General features: G+C 39.6%; 2 protein-coding genes and 1 long non-coding RNA gene across 4 annotated transcripts in view; 2 read left to right on the plus strand and 1 right to left on the minus strand.

Annotated features, from left to right (window-relative positions):
* Positions 1-1,358: 1,358 nt before the first annotated feature.
* Positions 1,359-17,161, plus strand: dync1li2 (dynein, cytoplasmic 1, light intermediate chain 2). 2 transcript variants are annotated; one of them, XM_042493335.1, is made up of 13 exons: positions 1,359-1,505; positions 2,255-2,328; positions 3,175-3,291; positions 3,410-3,640; positions 7,583-7,746; positions 8,726-8,819; positions 9,224-9,359; positions 9,652-9,763; positions 9,865-9,924; positions 10,610-10,654; positions 10,806-10,923; positions 11,952-12,080; positions 13,702-17,161. In XM_042493335.1, the coding sequence occupies exons 1-13, from the start codon at positions 1,420-1,422 to the stop codon at positions 13,812-13,814; spliced, it is 1,479 nt and encodes a 492-aa protein (XP_042349269.1). In that variant the 5' UTR covers positions 1,359-1,419; the 3' UTR covers positions 13,815-17,161. The 2 variants fall into 2 exon arrangements, with proteins under 2 accessions (XP_042349269.1, XP_042349278.1); XM_042493344.1 differs by having other exon boundaries at positions 1,360-1,505; positions 13,707-13,819.
* Positions 3,519-5,114, minus strand: LOC121948088. Its single transcript, XR_006106129.1, has 3 exons — positions 4,938-5,114; positions 4,016-4,139; positions 3,519-3,607 (listed from the first exon to the last, which is right to left on the minus strand). It is a non-coding gene; the product is annotated as an uncharacterized LOC121948088 (long non-coding RNA).
* A 2,430-nt stretch (positions 17,162-19,591) lies between the features above and the next one.
* The window catches only part of cmtm4 (CKLF-like MARVEL transmembrane domain containing 4), a 29,033-nt gene continuing 26,784 nt past the window's right edge, over positions 19,592-21,840 (plus strand). Inside the window, exon 1 of the mRNA XM_042493362.1 lies at positions 19,592-20,450. Coding sequence (XP_042349296.1) covers positions 20,265-20,450 — 186 coding nt within the window. The 5' untranslated portion in view covers positions 19,592-20,264. The remainder of the gene's footprint in view (positions 20,451-21,840) is intronic.

Genomic DNA, 21,840 nt, shown 5'->3' on the forward strand with positions numbered 1-21,840 from the left:
GCCCTATTGAAATAACCTTTTTTTGTTGTGCCAAATCAACATCCTTTTATAGTAATATTAGTTCTTGAATTAGTAACAGTAACAGCTGTATCTATGGATACCTTCATGGTATGTGTTTATTAGACTGCTGGGCAACCGTGACTCCCCTTCAGAGCCTGTCTCGCTTTTTCGTGCATATAGTGAAGACGAGCAGACAAGCACAGTTATAGACTGTTTTAAATGGGGTGGTGTGTGTGTGTGTGTGTGGGGGGGGGGGGGGGGGGGTGCTGGGTGGCCCAACCATTTTCTAATTCACAATAAAAAATAAAGTGATTCACACAGGGGATTGTTTTTGTATTTTTTTGTACACAAAGTGCCAGAGTACACAAAACAGCATCAAAATAGAGCTTGTTAAACAAAAAAGGGCCTGGGAGGATCCCCCCACTCCCCCTGACAGGGGTCCTAGCCAAGACCCTAAATCCTGGAAATGTCCTACAATCCTGAAAATGCCCTAAATCCAAGAAACATAAATCCTCAATATGTCCTAAAATCCGAGAAATGTCTATAAATCCTGTTAATGCCCTTAAATCTGCAAAATGTCCTAAAATCCCAGAAATGTCTATAAATCTTTTAATGCCCTTAAATCTACAAGATGTCCTAAAATCCTAGAAAAGTACAACAATCCTAGAAATGTTCCAAAATCCAAGAACTGTCCTTAAATCCTTGAAAAATCATAAATCCTAGAAATGTCCTAAAATCCTAGAAATGTGTATGTTCAAGCTGCACCCATCTGTGTCCATGCTGAGAACCAGCTTTGCTAGCAGAAGTACAAGTGCATGTGATTCACGAAAGCTGTAATTACACCTAAATGATAGGCTACCTTAAATCACTAACTAAAATAAACAGATTTGAGGTGCTAAAATTGACCGACTTGGAATTGGTCCCATTCTTATCCGTGGAGCATAGCTGGTAAATTTCTAGGATGAAGAATTAAAAGGTTAAATCAACACTGAAAATTGCTATGGGCTATCGGGATGTTGAACTTCTGGTCACAAGTCAAGTGTTGCTATCACACGGTGTTCTCGATCAGCTGTTAAAGGGCAAAAACCTGCATGACATCACTTTTTGGCATGCGGCCAGAAGTGCTTGATGTTTGAATCCACACTTGCGACACAAAAAAAATAGTAAAATCCCCCTTTTTATATTTTATTATCATATACTGTACATATACACTTTTATTACTTTATAATAATTACTAAAGCAAATAAAAACTCTTTGCAGCTATTACACCGAACGTCGGTTGTGCAGCGGTGTACCCACAGTCCCGGCGCGACGAAGCGGTGCATGAATGCAACGCACCCTGGGCCGGTTGGATGAAGGCGGTGCTTGCGGTGCCCCAGCAGCAGCAGGGCCTTGCCTTTGTGGTTGTAGAAAGAGAAGATGGCTCCCGTTCTGGAGAAACAGCTCCCGGGCGCAGCCGGGACAGGCGACAACAACAACGAAGAGGAAGAAGGACAAAACCTTTGGCAAGTTCTGTTATTCTTTTAACAACTTCACGTCTGCCGAGGTCCGACTCAGAAAAACACAGCCGTTACGGTTCTGCTTTGTCACTGCCGGTTGCTCACAATCAAACACCGGCCCGGCTAGCAGCGACGTTAGCTGGGCGGTCTGTGTGCTAACGTTAACCGTGTTAGCAGCTCGGCTAACGTCAGCGAAGTGGCTGAATAGCTACATTGTAGTTAGGCAAGATTGCTTATTACTTTTACTAATGAAATGAACATGTTTAAATGAACGAGTGAAATTTTAAAGAGTCATTCATAAGTGAATGTTAGATTTGATAGTTCGTGTCAAGGGAACATCTAAAAACTAGCTTCTTTATGCAGGATACAACAAGCTAACAGGGACGTAAAAAAGCTATACCACAACCGACTAACGTCAACTGGAGTAACGTTATGCGGAAATTAACTTTGCCTTTTTTCGCTATTATTATACTTTGACTTCTCAGATTAGATGAATTCAAATCCCTAGGTATTTATGCTAACGTACCGGTCAGTGGAAATGACTTATCATTTCCTGTCTTTTTGTGTTGTCGTGGACACATCACTGAGCTAACTGGGCTTGAAACAGTTGAATAATATTATTCAGCGTTGGAAGTAATAGTGAAGTTAGGTAACACAAGCTGACCAATATCTTTGTGTGTTCACATTAACATTTAGAGATTTGGAGCTGTCATTGCGCCACTCAACTGTCAACTGTCTGTTTTGTTGTCTTGTAGGACCTCAATACTGAGTGAAGTGTCAACTAGTTCGAGTTTAAAATTGCCATCGGGAAAAAATATCCTGATATTTGGTAAGTGTAATTAATCTGCATGTGTGAAAGTCTCCTGCAGTGTTTGGAGTGTGGGGGGGGGCTGCAAACTGCAAAACAACACTGAACTCACAAAAGCACAAGATGAAAACTAAAACCTTTCTGACTTTTAAAACAGTCTGCACTTTAAACTGTGTTTCTTCCCACACGCTCCCAAAGGAAGATATAATAAACCCAAATTCAGAGAGATCTTGGGTGGGGGTGTACTTATATGGGTTGGGCTTCGAAAATGTGAGAAATATTGCTGTTCGACCAGAAGGATGTGTGCGAGACACTGCAGCCTCCAACAGCCATGACAACATCTGCATAGTCATTGCATTTAAAGTGGAAACCTAGATTGTAAAGTCAAGATTGGGGTTGCAGTGATATACCGGTTTCAGTGCATACCATGTTTAAAAATTGATGGTTCATACAGTGTGCAATTGCCTCTTTGTTATATTGAGAACAGTGTAACTGGACAGAGATTCTCATAATTATTTTAGGTATTTTCAAAAGGTAGAATTTTTACACATTTTTGATTAAAAACATTTCAATTATAGTAATAAAACATTTATTCAACCAAATGAATGAATGAATTGTAACTATAAATAATAGTAATACTGTTATACAATCATACTGTGTAATATTTTCGGGGGACAGTTCATGAACCAGGAAAATACCATATCATTGCATCCTAAATCAAGATATGATTTAATATTATTTTTTTGCAACATCCCATCCATTATTATTCTAAAATATCCACAATGACATAATGTATTGAACAATATTACGGCTGCTTTAATAATGAAATGATATTACATGCAAGCTGATGGATGAAATATCTTCCAGGTGAGGATGGATCAGGAAAAACAGCACTCATGGCCAAACTTCAAGGAACTGATCACAACAAGAGAGGAAGAGGACTGGAGTATCTGTACTTAAATGTCCATGACGAAGACAGAGATGGTGAGTTTTCCTGCTGTAGCTTTTCTTTACTTGTTATACAGCAGTAGCATTTTCAAAATAAGTGGCTAAAAACAATAATAATATTGTGTATAACCTAGTGTTTTGGTTTCCTTTCCAGACCTTACTCGCTGTAATGTGTGGATCCTGGATGGAGACCTGTACCACAAAGGCCTGCTGAAGTTTGCTGTTTCAGCTCAATCTCTTCCTGACTGTCTAGCTGTGTTCGTTGCGGATATGTCACGGCCATGGACCATTATGGAGTCACTGCAGAAGTGGGCCAGTGTCCTCCGTGACCATGTGGACAAGCTCAAGATTCCTCCAGAAGACATGAGAGAAATGGAGCAGAAGAGTAAGTAATGTTGTTGAAGTTAATTGCATTTTGGATCGTATGGGAACGACAATAAAACGTCAACGATGAGTGAACTGGTAATAAACAAAAGGCTTTTATTTATAGAAGGCTTTTTAAAAATTCTGCTGGACCTCGCTGGACATTCATAACTATGTGGCAACCTCTAAGAGGTTTGTGGTATTTTTAAGAGGCATGGTTTATTGCTGGTTTATAGCTAAAAAGGCAGCTACTAGTGTAAATCTGAACGAGGCTTTGTTTAATTACAACAGACAGTTGAATAAAATTGATGTAAGGTGGTGACCTATTACAAGTTGGTCATTTTATATCTCAAAGTTAAAAAATCAGCAAAAATTGAAGTATGACATGCATACATACTGTGGAATTGTATATCTCAGTAGAAGGTTTCAAAGAAACGGCACTCAGGAAAAGTGCCTGAAGCATCCGTGGTTTGAAGCATTGGGAGTCTTGCATAATAAGAGCCGGTCTCCTTGCTGCCTGTCTGCTGGGGAGAATGAGAGATTGGTGGCTGCGCAGCGTGGAAGCACTGTATAACATTACACATTGTCATGGATGTTTCTAGGTCATCACCAGAGAGGCCCATGATCCTCAGCTGTGTGCTCTGGCTGGAGGCAAGTTCTGCAGATCAATGAGTGTGATGCACTCAGATGTTGTTCTGTTAATTTTAGAACTGATCATCTCTTGCTTATGAACTGTTCTTTTGTGTTTGGAAAAGTACTTTTGGAGGTTGCAAGTTAGTTCTGCCTGCAGGGTCTTACAGGAGATTCTTGTCTGCTGCCAAGGACATCTTGCTGCTGTTGCTCTTATAATCTGGAAAGACTTATTACCAAACTGCTCAGTGATTTCAGATGAATTTGACAGAACAGGTCTTAAAAGTCATGTAACATGCTAATACAGTGACATGTGGTAACACGTCTGCTGGCAAACATATGAGAAAGAAAAGGGAAGCTGGTAGCCAAGTGATGACTAAAGCAGATTGTTAATTACAAACACTTGGGTCTAATGATTTTTAATGGGTGCAGATTTTCAGCTGGCTTTATAATTCAGTTAAAGTGGCTGTTTAGTTAAACATAGCTGAAATTAATCATACAATGCAGTAGAAAGGACACACTGTTTGGAATGAATACATTATAACTTGTATTCAGTTAATGTGGACTTGAGCAAATTTTCAATCATTGTGTGTACTGTAGAATATTTCTTCTTGAAGTCTTCTCAGTTTTATGTGTGTTTGTTTTCAGTCTTAACATTATATGTTTTTGTCAGAATTCCTTGGTCTTACCTCCTACTTTCTTTTTTTCGGCCCAACGTTTTGACCCCATCCACTGACATGGTCAGATTTCCAGTTTAGCCGAGAGATGTCATCCACATAAAGTATCTTCCAGCATGTCTGTCGTGATGTCAGTGGCAGATTGGTGAGACCTAGTCAGGTTACATATTTGTAGATGTGAGCATGTGAGTGAGAGAGAGAGACAGACAGACTGGAAGTGAGTGTGAGTGGCTTTTGTCCAGGGAGTCTTGCAGGCGTCTTGCATCATGGTTCCCTCCCCTCCGTCAGCAGCGTCAGGGAGAGGAAAGGACGTAAACTGAGTGGGTCTGAATTCAGTCAGTGGGCCGGACATACTGGCTCCTGCTGTGTTGCAACTGAAGTAGTCATGCTGCTGGACTCGTCTCAAGTTGAATTACAGGATCAACCTATTGCTGCCTGGACCACACGTTGAAATAAGAAATATTTTGTTTAGCGACTTCTGTGGTAGTCACAAGACAGGGACTTCTCTTTTTAGCCACAGTATCAGAGAAAGGCTATTTTGTTTTGACTCTAGGTGGGTTACACTTTTAATTACTGGAAGTATGTATGTAAAATATTTTAGTTTTGAGTCAACAGCATTGACAAGTTATTTTTTGTTTTAAAAAACCATTACAATAACCAGTGAGACCAAATTTGCTGATCAAACATTTAGTTGGCCTGAAACTCCACCTTTATTTGTAGCTTTTTTTGAGATACAGTTTAAGCACTTTAAGCACAGCATATTGAACTTACTGAAGACTGAGCAGATCTTGATTATGTGTGCCAACATATTTTGACACCACCTTTGTTTGTGAAACAGATAGATAGACTTTGTCCCTCTTTGTCTGTTTCACTTTGTATTTTACAATGATACTCCACCCAACATCTCACCCTTAAGTATCAATTACTCACAACTGTGTGCTTTGAGTCATAGTTATTGTAGATTTTATGGCAAACTAAATATCAAAATGTGTATACAGACTACTCAACTCATCATTTCAGCATAATCTAGTGCTCTACTTCCTCAAACACCATTGTGGTGGAAACGAGGCTCTATGATGAAAAGGATAGCAGTGAAGATAACATTTAAGTAATGTTTTCTCTTTTGCTAGTAGCTAGCTACTCCTATTTTATGATGTGTTTTCTGGTTTCTCTTTTGTGTTTTCAATCAATAAATGTGCACCACGTTGAGGCTGATGCCTCTGCACTGGAAACGATTATATGAATATCTGACTTCTCTTAGCAGTCACTCAAATTTCTGTCAAATTAGGTTCAGATGTCCCCAGTATAAAATCTTGAGCTTGAAAAAGGGTCAGACATTGCTTTATTAATCTTTCTTTTGGATGGTTTGAAATCAGCATGTTAAATTCCTAGTGTACATACGCCAACCTGTTTGTGCATATGCGCTGGATTTGTGTAATCCTGTGTCCTGGGAGGGTTCCCTTTGAGATTGCTTGTAACACTAGTTCTCAGCCCATATACTAAATCCCATGTTTGAGAGTAAAGGAGCTGGCTCAAAGTGGCAAGTCAATCTGGCTTTGTGGGCTGTCCCCAACTGCATTTCTGAAGCTCCTGAGGAAGTAGGACAAAGCTTTCTGCACATGCAACCCCCCACCCCACCCACCCCACCCCACCTCACGGCTTTGTGTCTGGACAGATGCAGCAGCACAACAGAAACTTGAACGATGTCATGTATTTTGTATTTATCGTTTTCAACCTTTCATCTGAGACCAATGTATGAGTAGAAATTTAGCATATTTACCAAGGTGGAGTGGGCATAATATGGCAGTTGAGTGCCATGCATGTATATGATCTAATCTCAGACTTAGTTTGAAACTGAGCACAACAGTGTACACTGCGCTATACAACCAGGAATGTAGTTCTGCATCTGGTTGTTGCAGTGGCTTTGAGTAGCTTTACCAAAGGTACCACCAAAGATGACGTGTGCCTCATGAAATTACATGTTGGGGCTACAGAGATGCTAAGTGGAGACCACAAGAACTATGATTGGCCAGCTTAATGTTCTTGTGTTCTTCCAGCGTTGGAAGAGTTTATTATTAACAACAAAGAGCTAAGTTAGGCTCAGTGATCTTGCTGAATGTGTTGATAATGCCCAACACATTCATAGTTTAGATCTTTTTTGAAAGGCATCTCAGCAACTCTGAGCACATAATTTGTTACTTTATATAACTTTTCTGTTATTTTAATTAATAATTAATTTAAATTATCATTAATTTAAACCAATTTAATACCAGTTGGGGTAAGAGAGGCATTTTTATTTGATAAGAGCAGCACACAAGCAGGTTAACTTGAGTCTGCAAAAGCACTGAGGGTTAAAATTTGTATTCATGCTTACTGGCACATGATTAGATCTCTTTTAAATATATACATTTTGCCTTATGATTTTGTTATAAAAATTACAGCTCAAATGAGTTTTTGAAAAAAAAAAAAAAAAAAAGGTCTGCCATGGTATTGAAAATACCGTAAAAAAATGCCTTTGTCCAATAATGAAAGAGAAAAGGTGAGGCAGGTAAATGCTTCGGAAACTGAACTAATCTTATTGTTTTTAAGCTCACTTGCTGTTGTGTGTTCACTAATGGTCCAATTCCCATCTTTTGCTGCCTTTGTCTTTCCCCTAGTGGTGAAAGCGTTCCAAGAGTACACAGAACCTGAGGAGGCCAACCCATCCTCCCCACAAAGACGGGCCCCAACAGCAGGGGAGGACGAGGACGTTGTGCTGCCGCTTGGGGACAACACACTCACACACAACCTGGGCATTCCAGTGCTAATAGTTTGCACAAAGGTAAGTTATTCCTACAGCCTAAAAAATCTTTTGTATGAGGCCATAGACAACCTGTGTTTTAAAAAAAAAAAGATCAGTTTGTATAGTCTTTATGTTTTCATTTTGTGTCCATCCAAATATAGGGTCAACTCCAAATTCCTATGGCAGGTGTCAAAAAGCATTAGATTAGTTAACCATCGTCAATACTTAAATAATGCAGCTTCTAATGAATCATACATGCAGCCTCCAGTTTTGCTCTTTAAAATTGATACTTAAATACTGTGTACTTCCCCTAAATTCCTCTAATGTGCCATTGCTGTTTTGTTCTATGTAGAGGTGTGCCACTGGGATATGCAGTTCCTCATAGCTCTCTTTCTTAAAACCATATCTACAAAAAGGCCAGGGATACCTTTTTTAGGATAAGTTTACTTGGTACACTACAAAGTCATCTCCAGAATGTTTTTTTGACCATCTATGTCAGGTCACCTGTGGCCACGGTCCAAAGCCTCTCAAAACTCCCCTTACACTGGGGCTGTGGTTTCTTAACTCCAGTAGCTAGAGCCTTTGTAACCTGTAGTTTTCCCTCTTTGCTGAGTCGCTGCCTGAATTGCTTCCATGATGAGCACATTTGTGCTCAGACCCTTTGTAGTCTCCCCATATAACCCACTTATACATCTGTATCGGTGGAGAATGGACTTTTATGTATGCTGTTACTTTTATGTTGTGCTTTGTGAGGCTGAATCTTCTAATAAAAAGCTGCCATTATACTCGCTTGTTAACCCTCTGGGCAAAGGCTAGTGCTGAAACACAGTTTAGCCATGAGCAGAGCTTCACATGTTAGCTGTGACTAGAAAATGGTCAATGTGCTTTTTTTAATTAGTGATCTGCCAGACCCCCATCAGAGGACAAATATTTGTTGTTCCTGTTTGTGAATGCTGACATTTAATTGTCTTTGTCATTAAAACATTTATTTTTCCCCTCTCTTATTTTTCCGCTTTAGTGTGACGCAGTCAGCGTACTAGAGAAGGAGCACGACTACAGAGAGGAGCACTTTGATTTCATCCAGTCCCACATCAGGCAATTTTGCTTAAGATGTATCCTTTTATTAAATAACTACTTTATATTTATTAATATTGTCATTTTATCTGTAACAATGACTTTTTACGTTTTTAAAGTTATTTTTTGGGGCATTTTTGCCTTTAATTGATAGGACAGCACAAATGTGAAAGGGGGAGAGAGAGAGAGGGGATGCCATACAGCAAAGGGCCGAGGCCGGAGTGGAACCTGCGGGCGGTGCAGCGAGGAAACAGCCTCTATACATGGGGCCCCCGCTCTATCCACTGAGCCACCAGGTGCCCCAATAACATTGACTTTTTAAACAGAAATGTTTAAAAAGTCAATGTGGCCCATTATATTTTATTGATTATGATCAATTAATTCATCAATCCACCTTTTATGCCATTACCCCAACAATTGCTGCCTTAACTAAATGAAACAGATGGAGCTGGCCTGATCTATACTTCAGTCAAAGAGGAGAAGAACCTGGATCTGCTTTACAAATATTTAGTGCATAAGATGTATGAGTTCCAGTTCACCACGCCTGCCTTAGTGGTGGAGAAGGATGCAGTGTTCATGTAAGTGAAGATAGTTAATTTAGTTTACCATGTTTCTTTGATTTTTCATTGCTGTTAATTATTGTTGTGAGGGCATTTACACCTGTACTTTAATGTGGTCAAGCACTATCAGCAATGTGATCTCCAAATATACATTGTAGTGTAAGGTGTAAAGGGTTTCCATGTTGCCAAATGCCTACTTTCCTTTGGTTTGTTATCAGTGACATGCCAAAAAGCAAATTTTTCTAGGAAATACTTTACATAAATATCTACAATAGCTGCTGTAATTGAACCGTCTGTTCTTCCTTTTCAGTCCATCTGGATGGGATAATGAGAAGAAAATTGGGATTTTGCATGAAAACCTAACAACAGTCAGACCCGACGATCCATATGAAGATTTTATCACGAAGCCTCCAGTACGAAAGGTGAGGTGATGCAAATACTAACAAAATGGGAACTTTCAAAGATGAAATTACAACCCAGAGTCTCATAAACATTCACGTCTCTGCTTTGCTCCTTCTCACAGCTGGTTCATGACAAAGAGATAAGTGCAGAGGATGAGCAGGTATTCCTGATGAAGCAACAGGTATGGGTCAACCTTTTGTGCATATTTCAATATTTCTGTCACCAGCTGCTGTGATATCCTCCTCTCAAAATGGATAGCATGATATGGTAGTATGTATTTTGGATTAGTTTGGCTTAAATCTTGTGACTAGTTGGACCCAAGAATTTGTCCTTTGCAATATTTTTGTTGCAATCCCAAAGTGGCATTTTCACTGTTAAACAAAAGTTATATTCTGTACCCATGCACTGGTGAGCAACTTCCACATGACATTACCTTCACTTCCCATTTTGTCAAAAAATAAACCAGGAAGACAGTCTAAAAAAATCCCCTCTGAAATGGCTTCACTTTTTTCAAGTCAGATAATTCTACATTGTTTTTGAGGTTTATTTTTATCAAATTGCTTTTTCTTTTATATGCACCAACGACCCCTCTTTGTATATACAACAAATTAAGTTTGTACTGACGATGATGGAAACTGTCAACCTTTAAGTGGAATACACAGTGTAGGTTTTTTAAATGAGATAAATAAGTGGGAATCATAGAAGGAAGAGGGTAGATTTATTAGTCATTTTTAAACAAAGTTTTAAAAAAGTAGAATAACAATTTGTCCAAGACCCTGCTAAATATTTAGAGTTGAAGGATGAGGATGAATCATAAGCCACATCTAAATTAAGCTGTTCTTTTTATTATTATTTTTCCTCTACAGTCTTTGTTAGCAAAGCAGCCAGCCACACCAACAAGAGGAGCAACAGTAAGTGTCTCAACACCTGTTAAATGTGAAATCTTAGTAATGATGATTTTTTTTTTCATTAAATCTTTTTTTCTCTTGATTAGAGAAAAAAAATTTTTTTGTTAAGTGTTTTTTGTTTGACAGATGTCTTGCTCATGTTTCTGTGTTGCAGGAGTCTCCAGGACGGACAGCCTCAGGGTCTCCCAGGCCCGCAGGTCGCGCCGGCCAACCCAGCGTCACCAGCAGCTCACCAATGGCTGCAGTCAAGAAGCCTGACCCTAACATGAAAGGTAAGTCCTCTATGAGTGCCTAATTTTATATTTTACCTAATTATGGAGAATCATACAGTGCACTCTGTGCTCCCTGGTTTGTGCTGTTTGTCCCAGGGGTTTGCACAGTTCTTTTTATTTAATTCAGGATTCTCTTTAATCATCCACATTAATTCGACCCCGGCAAAAAAAAAACAGTTTTAATCACAGTCCTTTTCATATTTCTTTGATCTTTTGCTGTAATGCGCTACGATATCGCCCCCAAGAGGTAACAGCCGAAACATTTCATGTAACGACAGATTCCTGAGCTGACCGCCCTTAAGCAGAAATATTGACTTTCTCTCCCTCATTAAGTGCAGTAGGGGGCTTGTGCATTCCAGCCAGAGTGGGTTTAACTGGATTTATTAGAGCTCTGTTAACCCATGTGAATTTAAAATTGCACTTTTTTAGACTTTTTTTCTTAATCTGTGTCAAAGAAAATGGGATCTAAAAAAAAGTTTTCTTTTTGTTGCAACTTAATCAACATATTTTTTTAATTTCCTTATCCAAATCAAGGATTTAAGATAGGGGATGCATATGCTGTACAGCTTGCAAAGCCTTCTGAGGCAAACTTGTGATTTTAGGGTGGTGCATATACCAGGGTGCACTATATTACCCCTTGATATGGCTTTTGTCTTCAATTTTAAAGATGAAGATGTGGCCTTAGTCTACAAACAGTTGATTATACATGCCAGGAACAATACATATGTAAGTGACTGAAGATACCTAGGACTGCTAATCTGGAGCCATAACAGTATTCATTTTTTGGCATTAAAGCGAGATAATCTTTTAATAATCAGACTGTGTTCTCTGTAGTCTTAGTGTTAAAAAAGTCAACCAGCAACTCCATAATAAAGTATGGTTGGTGAGGGTTATTCTCAAATAGGAATTTATACAACCTACCTAAAACTCATGTTTGCAATGTTGTTGTTTTTGACAATTTTTATAAGAAAATGGGGTTTCCTAATAAAGAAGTGATTTTAAGCTCCATGTTTCTCCTCTTCCTGCAGCGGGGGCTGCCAATGAGGGAGTGCTGGCTAACTTCTTCAACAGTCTGTTGAGTAAAAAAACTGGGGCCCCAGGGAGCCCAGGAAGTGGAGCAGTTGGAGCAGGAGTGCAAGGGTCCGCCAAGAAAACAGGTACAATCTCTCATTCCAGCACGCTTACCTCTGACCTCAGCAACAGTAGCGTCCGAATCACAAACCTTCTTCCTAACAGGTCAGCAGTTCCTCTTTTATCAAAACTGCCATAAAAGAATTACTGATGACTTTTTAGCCCCCTGTGTATTTAGATCCGTCTCAGGGCACAAGCTGCATGCACTGTAAGACAATTGGAGTTAGAAACGGCCTTTTGTTGATAGAGGCTGTGGACCATTTTGCTGTCTGGAGTTTTATCTCTACAGCCTGAGAGAAACAGAGAAGGTTAAAACAAGAGAATCAGAAAAGTTGTCTTCTTTGACTGAACTTCTGAAGTCCGAGGAAACTTGTGACAGGCCTGTATGCACCAAACCTCACGTCATAAGTGCCCCCATGAAACTAATGTCATTCACTCTATGTCACCTCTAGGGATGGGTATCGTTAAAATTTTAACAGCACTACTGCTTTTACTGATACTACATATTGATCTGGTATTTGACCGTGCTCTTATTGGTTCTTTGGTTTTTTTAAGAGAAAAACAATTAAAAATAAAATAAAATAAATTTGCTTTATTCTCTATGTATACACAGTATATATATTAGTGTTCATCAATAGCATCAGTCTGAAGAAATCACTATTATAGACTATAACATACCTGAGGTGGGTCAGGTAACAGGAGATGAACTTTAAGCTAGGTGGTTATGAATGTGCTTTTGGATAGATGGTTTAAAAGAATGCTCGTGTTTTTCGTCCTTAGGTGCAGAACAATGCACTTGTATTAACACACACACACAGTAGGGCTCCTGTGTGTCTGTGTGTGTGTGTGTGTGTGTGTGTGTGTGTGTGTTTGAGACAGAGTGACAGCGCTGAAGCTACCTGGTCCTTGCACATGCAGCAGTTTGCAGGCTCCGTCAAAGAGCTCTCCTCTGCATTGAGTGAAAATGCATCGTAAATGAATATTTTAATCTGCAAATTAGAAATGAAGTTGGTGAGACTGACAAACTATTTTATGCAATTTAAATAAACAAAAAAATATTTTCTTCATTTCTCCAATACCGATAGCAGAACTGTTGACTGAAGAGCTAATCAATACTCCGGTCTTTAAGAATTCGGCTAGTGCCTGTTTGACACCGGGTTTTGGTACCCATCCCTAGTAATATCCCACTGCTCTCCTATTCAACTAACTTTATTTACCTACTCTTTTGCTTGAGTAACCTCAGCTGTTTTGCATGTCAACAGTTTTTTCTTAACTTTGTTATATCAGGTAACTATAACAAAGTCAAATAATGTTTGTAAAATGGCTGGATGCATCCAGGGAAACTTTGCATAACTCATCTGTCCTTGCAGGGACCACTGACATGTACTTTTTGTTCCAGCTCTGAGCCGTGTTCACATCTCTCTGAGACCCAGCTGAAAAGATAATGCATGAGTACATGCTCCCTTTGTCTGGTGATTAGTTTTGCATGTGTTAACTGTGGCAGCGAGCCGCCAAACTCCAGCATGGGACCGCATCACCATCCAACCTCCATCCATCTGCTTGCTGGCCGTAGAAAACTATTATTTGTGAGTACACACAGAAGCTACAGGAGATTACTTTTGGACTTTGTCTCCTGTTTTTCCCAAGGGCAGAAGCCGGGTTTGACTGACGTCCAGGCAGAGTTGGACAGGATGACTCGCAAACAAGACTCCATGGTTTCAGCTAACAACATACCGCCGCCGACTGAGAACGAAGCGTGAAGGCAACGAAAACAGCTGCATCGTCCACTGCGTTAATACTCTGGAAATATACATGTACATGTGAGCATAAAAAATTGACCAAATTCCCAATGTCTATATCAGTCAGCACACACAGTGGTTTCACCAAAATGAGTTTCAGGATGCTATCAGATGTTTTGGTGTTCTGGTGAGGTGGGAAGAGAGAGATAACAGAGATAGAGGTGTTGATGAGATGATAAGTGCTTGGCTTTATTTCTGTCCTCTCTTCTACTGTAAATGCTATTTTGTGAGGGATGACAGCTTATGGAAATGTGTGCACACTCCCTGGCAGCCAGTTGGATGTGCTGGGCTGCAGGCCCCCCAGTTTCTGGGGTAAAACACGCTCTCCTCATGGGCTCAAAAAGTGGAAATATACTGGTTATGTGTCCTCTGGTTCAGCTTATCTTATGGAAGGAATTTGGTTGCGATTGGAAAGTATTTAAACTTTAAATATATTCATTGAGAAACGTAATTAAAATACTTGCAGACATACATGATGTAGTATGTAAAAAAATGTTGGATATGATGCTGATGTATTTATACAAGGCTTCTCCTTTTATTTTATTTTGTGCACCATCTATCGATTTATGATCATCTGTATCGCATAACATGTTAAAATGCCACTGACGTCATGACACTAATGCGACAAGTCCGGATAGCAGATAGCATATCATATCATTCGCCCTGTTCATCTCAAAGGATTCTGTAAATATAAATACAAAAAAATCTATTCAGGTTAACTTTGATTCATGTATAAAATGCAATTCTGTCCAAAATCTGAAAAGAGCTTCTTTGACTAAATGAGACTGGTTGGGATTTGGCGGGCTTAGAGGTTGCAACGGAATTGCTTCTTTAGCTACAGGTGTGTATATTTGGGGGGATGGGGTTGGGCAGCATCTTTCCTACTATAACTCCTAAGTGCCTCGCACAGTTAGCTGTTTGTGTCATAGTAGAGGTGCTTGTCTACTACGTGAGAGGAAATGCACTGTAGCACCATCGGTTAAAAGGTTTTTGTCCATTTCTTGTCATCCAAATAATTTATTTTACATTTTTGTTAATGTACAACAAGCCTGTGGTCTGTTATTTTTCAGAAATAAGATTTCTGTGGCCTAGTCGATAGTGTTCAATAGAGCAATAGATTGAATGCCTTTATACAAACTGTAAAAGGCTGCTGATATTTAAAGAAGAAACCACATGATGGAACTTTTGGGTCCCTCAGAGGAACACTTACTGTGGCTGAAACCACTCACTTTGCAGCCAAAAGACACAACGATTTTCTGTGGTTTGAACAAAATGAGATATTGTATCCGTCAGTGTTTGACAGCACTGTCCTCCTTTTGGTTTCACATGTTTTATTCACACTGTACTTTTGCATGTCAGTTAAAAACATTCCCAGTTTCTACATGAAGTAGCTGTAGAAACACATCCCTGTAGTGAAACCTGTTTGTCCAGTCAGGGTTTTTTGTTAGGTCTCCTTCAGTGCCCATTTAAAACAACAACCTTTGCCTTCAATGTACAGCTAACAGTTTGTCACACTGGGCACCCTGCCTTCACAGGAATGCTCCTAATTCATTTGTGTGTCCTTAAGGGGTTGCTTAATTGTGTTCTGTCATTTCTCTTTTTTTTTATTTTTATTTTTTTAATTTAAAACATTATACTGTGTACCATATCAAATAATCTGTAACAACGTTTATGGTTTCATGACACAATAATCAAAATGAATTAAGTGTACATTATCATTAAGTCTGTATGCAAGGCCCTACTTAATCTTATGGATAGTGTACATCAGCAGCTTTCACAGAATAAATGGCATGTGTGACGGGAGCAGCTATTTGCTATTCAGATAATAGCAAAAAAGGAAAACGAGTGAATTGGGACACTGAACCAAAGATGCATATTAGTTAATATTTTCTGCTTTTATAGTTTGTAATCATCCATAAGATTAACCAGTGGCCATTTTTTGTCCCACTCTTGCATGGAGCCCTCGCATTCCACACTGCAGACCTGCCTATGAACTCTTGTTTTGACTAACACCCTATAAAATTGGTAGAAATGCCTTACTCCATTCAATCATATCTTAGGTTTCACCAGTCAACGGAAATCAGTACCATAATTGTGTACAGTAGATAATGGTAAATTCTTTAAAAAATGGTCTGCACAATGCAATTAACTTAAATTTGCTCTGTAAGGGAATAACCACAGGGTTTTATTTGTTATAAAAATGATCCCACACAACTGTATTGGATTTACTTTGGATCAAAATGAAGCGCTTATTGTTTTTGTTGTTTGTTTGTTTTTCTTTTCGTAACTGGGTTGAATGTGCACCTGAGGGTCTGAGGTGGATGAAGCACAATTTAAGAACAGCCAGGAGCAACACCACCGCATGTGGAAATAAGCACTTTTCCTCGGACACTTATATTAATTCCCTGTTGCTACAGTTAAAGATACAGAATGCTTATTTTACTTTTTGCCTTGCCTTTTTAGAAGATGTAGTAGTTAAGATAGAAGTTAATCTACATCTTAAAACTGCTCTGTTTATCTGCGTTTGCTGCTTAAGTAATGGAAGGTGCCCCTGGTGGTGAACTATGGCTTTCTGATGGTGATATTGTAAATGTAATCGATCCTCTAGGAAACACTATCGTTACACTTTCATTGGGATGTTTTTGAGACATCTTGAAGTAGATAAACCAAATTATTTTCAGGTTTGACCCCTCCCCAAAACACCCCCTTGTTTATGTTTACATCCTTATCAGGCATGTTCTGTTTGTGTTGTCAAATGTGGTTCTACCCATAGACACGTTCTGTTTAAAGATTATTTTGAAATGCCACCTTGACCTGACTGACCACACTGATATCTCCTCATAAAACATGGCCACACTTGTTAAATTTGGCATTTAGCTGAGTGGAATGAAGTGCTCTCATGCTGCTTGGTTTCACAGTTGCACTCACTCTTTGTAAAGGTTGGACGTTGCTCCCAAGATTGAATAATGAACCGTTGTTGTAACTTTTGTACTCGGATGTCAGTTGAAAGCAACTGCCTCCTCACATCCTTTAACTGAATTGCCTTCGACCACTATTGACAGTCTACAACTATGTGAGACTAAGAGCTTCTGCTTCCAGTCCTTTTGTATTCAGGATATCAAGACATTGTAAGCACATGGCTGGCTGCATTTTTTGTGTATCCTGAATTAATTCAGAAGTTTGATTGTATGACTTTAACACAACTCTGTAGCCTTTAAGCTGCCATGTGGATTCTCGCTTCTTACGCCGACAAAGATACGAAAAATGTTTATCAGACCCCTGGCTTCAATAAAACCAAGAATCCAAAATTTGGTTGACTCAGTTTTTGCATCTATCTATACAATGGTCTTGATTTGATTGATTAATTGATTTTAATTATTCTACAACACCTACTAAACCCCCACACCAAAGCAGAAAACAATATGAAATATTCAGGGTTTCTGCCAGTCTGTAAAAAGCTGTGAAAGGCATGAAATTAATTTATCTAAAAACAAGGCCTTAATTAGTCATAAAATGTCGTAAGTCAATCTTTCAGAAGACTTACAATAACTAATACATAGGAAGTAGGATATTCCAAATCTTTTTCCTGACATTGAATTGTAAAATCTCAAAATAATTTGTGATACCTACCTTTTCAAAAATAGCTTAGCAAATACCAATTAGATCTCTATAAAAGTAACCAACACACATTACCGCATCCAATCAATTAACAAATAAACAAGCTTTACGTGGATACTTTTATGATAGTATTTTCATTATCTTCAATGTTTGCCATTCTAGAAAGCTAAAATTAAGTCAGCATTTGGAATATTTCAGTTTTTACTTCAGTATTTTGTTTTTCCTCAGCTATTCTAAAATTGGTCCTTAATTTAGCTGAGTGACAATAAAAAAATATTTCAAAGTCTCACACTGAACTTGTCTTGAGCTGCAGGGACTCACTCTGACATTGTGAAGTCCTGACAATTTTGGTGGAAACACCATAAAAGGGTAATTCTGCACATTTGCTGCAGAGCCTTTACTCTTTGTAGATCCAGCAGGGCTATTTTAATAACTGAACTCTCTTGAACTGAAAATCCACTTGTAACAGCAGCACTTCATTAATGAATAAAAGCCTTCTGCAACATTCAAGTATCAGATAGACATGCAGCATCTGTAGCTCTCTGCAATCACCTAGGCAACCGTTTAATACCACTAATTGCCATTAGAGGGCGGTACAGTACAGGGAAGCATTGTTTATCTCATTGAAGGGAAATTTTGCGTTTATCTCTTAATTCTAAAAGTTTCCTTGACCTGACATCTGATAAAAAAAAAAGCCATGATGCTTTTTCTGCATCAACAAGCTCGGAGAAAACAGCTGTAAATAATAATGTATTCTTTGTTTATATTTTGATAAGGTTTTATTTTAGAGTGATAGGGTTAATTCAGGTAATTTGGTACACTTTTTGTAGATTACCAAGAAAAACACCAAAAACTCTGCAATTATAAATTTTACTTTTATACTTATGGTTTTCTGCTATATTCCTATATAGAAAATGTGTTGTCAAGAAAAATAATTTACAGTAATTTCTGCTTGTTGTTTAAATGGTTAAATCTATTTAGTAGTTCAACAATGAATTCATTAAATCATAATGTATACTGTAGTAATTCATTATAAAAAGATTGCCCAATTTTTCTGCTTTGCTTTCCTCGTCCTTCAGTTTCCTGTTTCTTTGGTGCCATGTTGTCTGCAGTGAACAATTCGGGCTAATTCTGGAGTATTGTGGCGGATATGGACTCCCAGTATCATATTTAATATTTTTTATATAACAAAAATACTATAAATATCAGAAATCTTACAGGGTGGCACACATTTATATAAGTCAGAATGTTATGGCACCTGGTAGGCTATTTTTGTTGTTAGAGCCTCATTATTTTAGCTGCAGAATTTTTATAACCAGCATGAGAAAAACATGTCACATGGCTTTCCTTGTAAGTATTTGGGCACGTTCAATCTCAAAACAGTGTGCACCCTTTCGCTATAGTTTCCAGGTTGAACATGTTTCCTCAAAAGGTAGTGACACTGTGCAGTGAGCTTTGAGGTAGTTTTCTCCTGTTTGGTGGGTGTGTCAGAAGTGAACCCAATCAGCACATTTTAGCATCACCCCAAAAACATGTTTGGTGACTATATAAATACAGCCTAAATATTTATTTTTTTCCTATTTAGGCTACTTTGTATTGTGTTCTATGTAATTCTTTTTTTTTAAAATTAGTGTTGACTCACTGGTAACTTTTTTAGCTCTTTGTTGTCATTTATCTTTTGTTGTATTTTGCTGTAAAATGTTAGTTTAGGGGGGTTTGTTTGTTTTTTCTTTGCTTTGTTATTGTTTGTTGTTTTCAAGTTGAGGGGCTCCATTTGTATAAGCCTCTGGCTTCTTGACCTCTCCTGACACTTTTTTTTTTGTTTCTTTTTCTCAACTGGATTTTATGTAGTTTTTAGGCTACTTGTGTACAAATAAACTAAACAAAACTGGCTGCTAATAGAGCCCAAGATGTTAAAGCCTTTTTATCACATTTTACCTGATGACCCATTTTACCTGGCTTCACCCCAAATGCTTTTACAGATAATACAGCAAAAACTATTTAGATCTGATGGTGACAGATAAACTACAATATAAACTTCCCACTGCAGGCACACTAATCCTCTGAAGAATGAGGAAATATTTTCATCAGGCCTGGTTGGAGGCACACCGACGATGAGAAAGGACCAGTCGGGGAGCCAGAAAAAATGCAGCACAGCTCGGTCCTGTCGGCGTGGTTCCGGCTGGATCCGTTTTGCAGGCTGTTTGGGAGCACTTAAAACGGGCGCAGAGCCGACACAAGAATGTGCAGTTTTCAGAGGGGCGGAGACAAGCCCGCCTCGCATCCATAGCGAGTAGCGGCGTACAGCAGGCAGCCTGACTGCGGGCTGCTGTGCAGACTAAGTTTACAATAGGAAACAATACGGTCTCTCTCGGTTCTTCTGGCCCATAATGGGTGGACGTTTTTCGGCTGCAGAGACGAGTCACACAGTCCCGGTGGGCGTTTGTTTTCGGCGGTGCTGAACTCACCAGAACCGTCCATGGTGAAGTGACACAGGGAATCGAACAAGTGACCCGCCTAACATAGTTTTCAGAGAGACGCAACATTGTAACCAGGAGGAAACAGCGCAAGGGTTGCATCAAACGCCTGGTTTTCCTCCGCGGCTGTTTCCTCTGTGGGGTGGCGATGAAAAGTGGACAGTCTGGTTTGTTTTCTCCAGCCACTTCCAGCCTGCATGGAACAAAGTGTGCTTTCTGAAACATAACCTGCGCCCGCGACTGAGGCGGTTTGTCAGCGGGTTTTTATATGTCGTAACGTTGCCCGTCGAGAGTCCAGCTTCTGCCGACAGTCATCATGAGGACCACCGAGGAGGCGGAGGGCTTTGACGGCGAGGCCTCCAACACTTCCATGATCTCCGGGGCCAGCAGTCCCTACCAGCCCACCACCGAGCCCGTCCATTCAAGGAACGTGTTGGGGGGGATAAGGTGCGACGTGGAGTACCTCAAGTCCTACTTTGGGATTTTAAAGGTGGTTGAAGTGGTAAGTTTGATCACGACTTTCATTTTTTGTGATGTGCAGCCTCTTAAAAGTGAGTAAAACCAACTGTGACGCACCATTGGTGGATAACATCTGAGCAGCTACTAACATACGGACAGGATAACTCTATTTTCAGGGAAAATACTAATATTTAAAGCTCCAAACTAACATTTCTCCTGTATTCAGCATTAAAACCTTACTGTTTACTTCCGTCCCTGAAGTGGTAAACCCAAAATTTAAATACATGTGGCTCTACAGGTCTTGGTTTACCCTGCACCACATCCCTGATAGTGGTCAGTCAGGTTTCATGCTTACAGTATGCCCATAGGCGTAGATTATTTTGGAGGGGGCAGGGGGCACAAAGCACACATCCCCCTCACTGTTTAGAAAAGTACATTTTCCCCCTCAAAAAAACAAAACAAAAAAACATGAACATGGCAGAGTATATCTTAGTAAAACTGATACAGACAAGACACAATACAGGGTATAAAAATCATCAGAGTGGATGTAATGAATGGTTTGACACTCAACATCTTGCGGTGGGGCAGTTACAACCCCCCCCCCATTCGCATGTGACCCCACCAGTATTTAAGGCCGTGACACACCACGCTGACGGTCAGCCGTCTGCCCGCGTTGGGTCAACAGTGGCCCTTATCGCCGTGGTGTGTCCTGCACTGTTGGCCTTCATCGACTTGCTTGCGTTATACAGCCTGTTGAATCGGTGGCAGCCGCGACCGTGGAGTCTGGTGAATGAAATCGCTCTGATTGGCTGTTCAGCTTACCGCATGAGAATACTGATGGCGGTGAAAAATGTAAACAAATGGCCAAAGTCAAGAGGGAGGGAGGTCAAAACAAACTTGTTATGTAAGGATAGATTGCTTTTCTTCTGCTTTTGAGCTCTTGGTGGTTTGTGTTATTGTTCACTTACGCAGAGTAAATATGCTTTGTTCTTTTGATTTTAGATTGTATTGTTGATATGGCTAACTAGCGTCATGGCAGTCTTCCAGTTTCCCGTTTTGAATGATGAATACAGATGTCCGCTCTGCTGGTATGGAGGGCTATTTCGTCTCACGCAGGCACAGAACGTATGGTTGGCTGTTGGTTTGGTGGGTTCATGTGCAACTTTTTGGCCAAGACACGGTGATGTGAGGCGACACAGCAGGGGGCTTTCATCGCAGCTAGTTTTCTGATGTCAGTGAGGTGAATCATTACCTGTAAACAAGACCTACACCCTTGAGTATGCCTGCCTAGCCTGTTTCCATTGTAAATTTGTCAAACACACTAGATACCAACACAAACGGCACTTTTCGCTGCAGTATGATATCCTACTAGCTGCAGTCAGTGTGTAACTCTGCAGGATGGCATCAGCTTGTAAGACAGCTGGCAAAATGTT

This window comes from Plectropomus leopardus, chromosome 1 (assembly GCF_008729295.1).
Source record: "Plectropomus leopardus isolate mb chromosome 1, YSFRI_Pleo_2.0, whole genome shotgun sequence".
Classification (NCBI taxonomy): Eukaryota; Metazoa; Chordata; class Actinopteri; order Perciformes; family Serranidae; genus Plectropomus; species Plectropomus leopardus.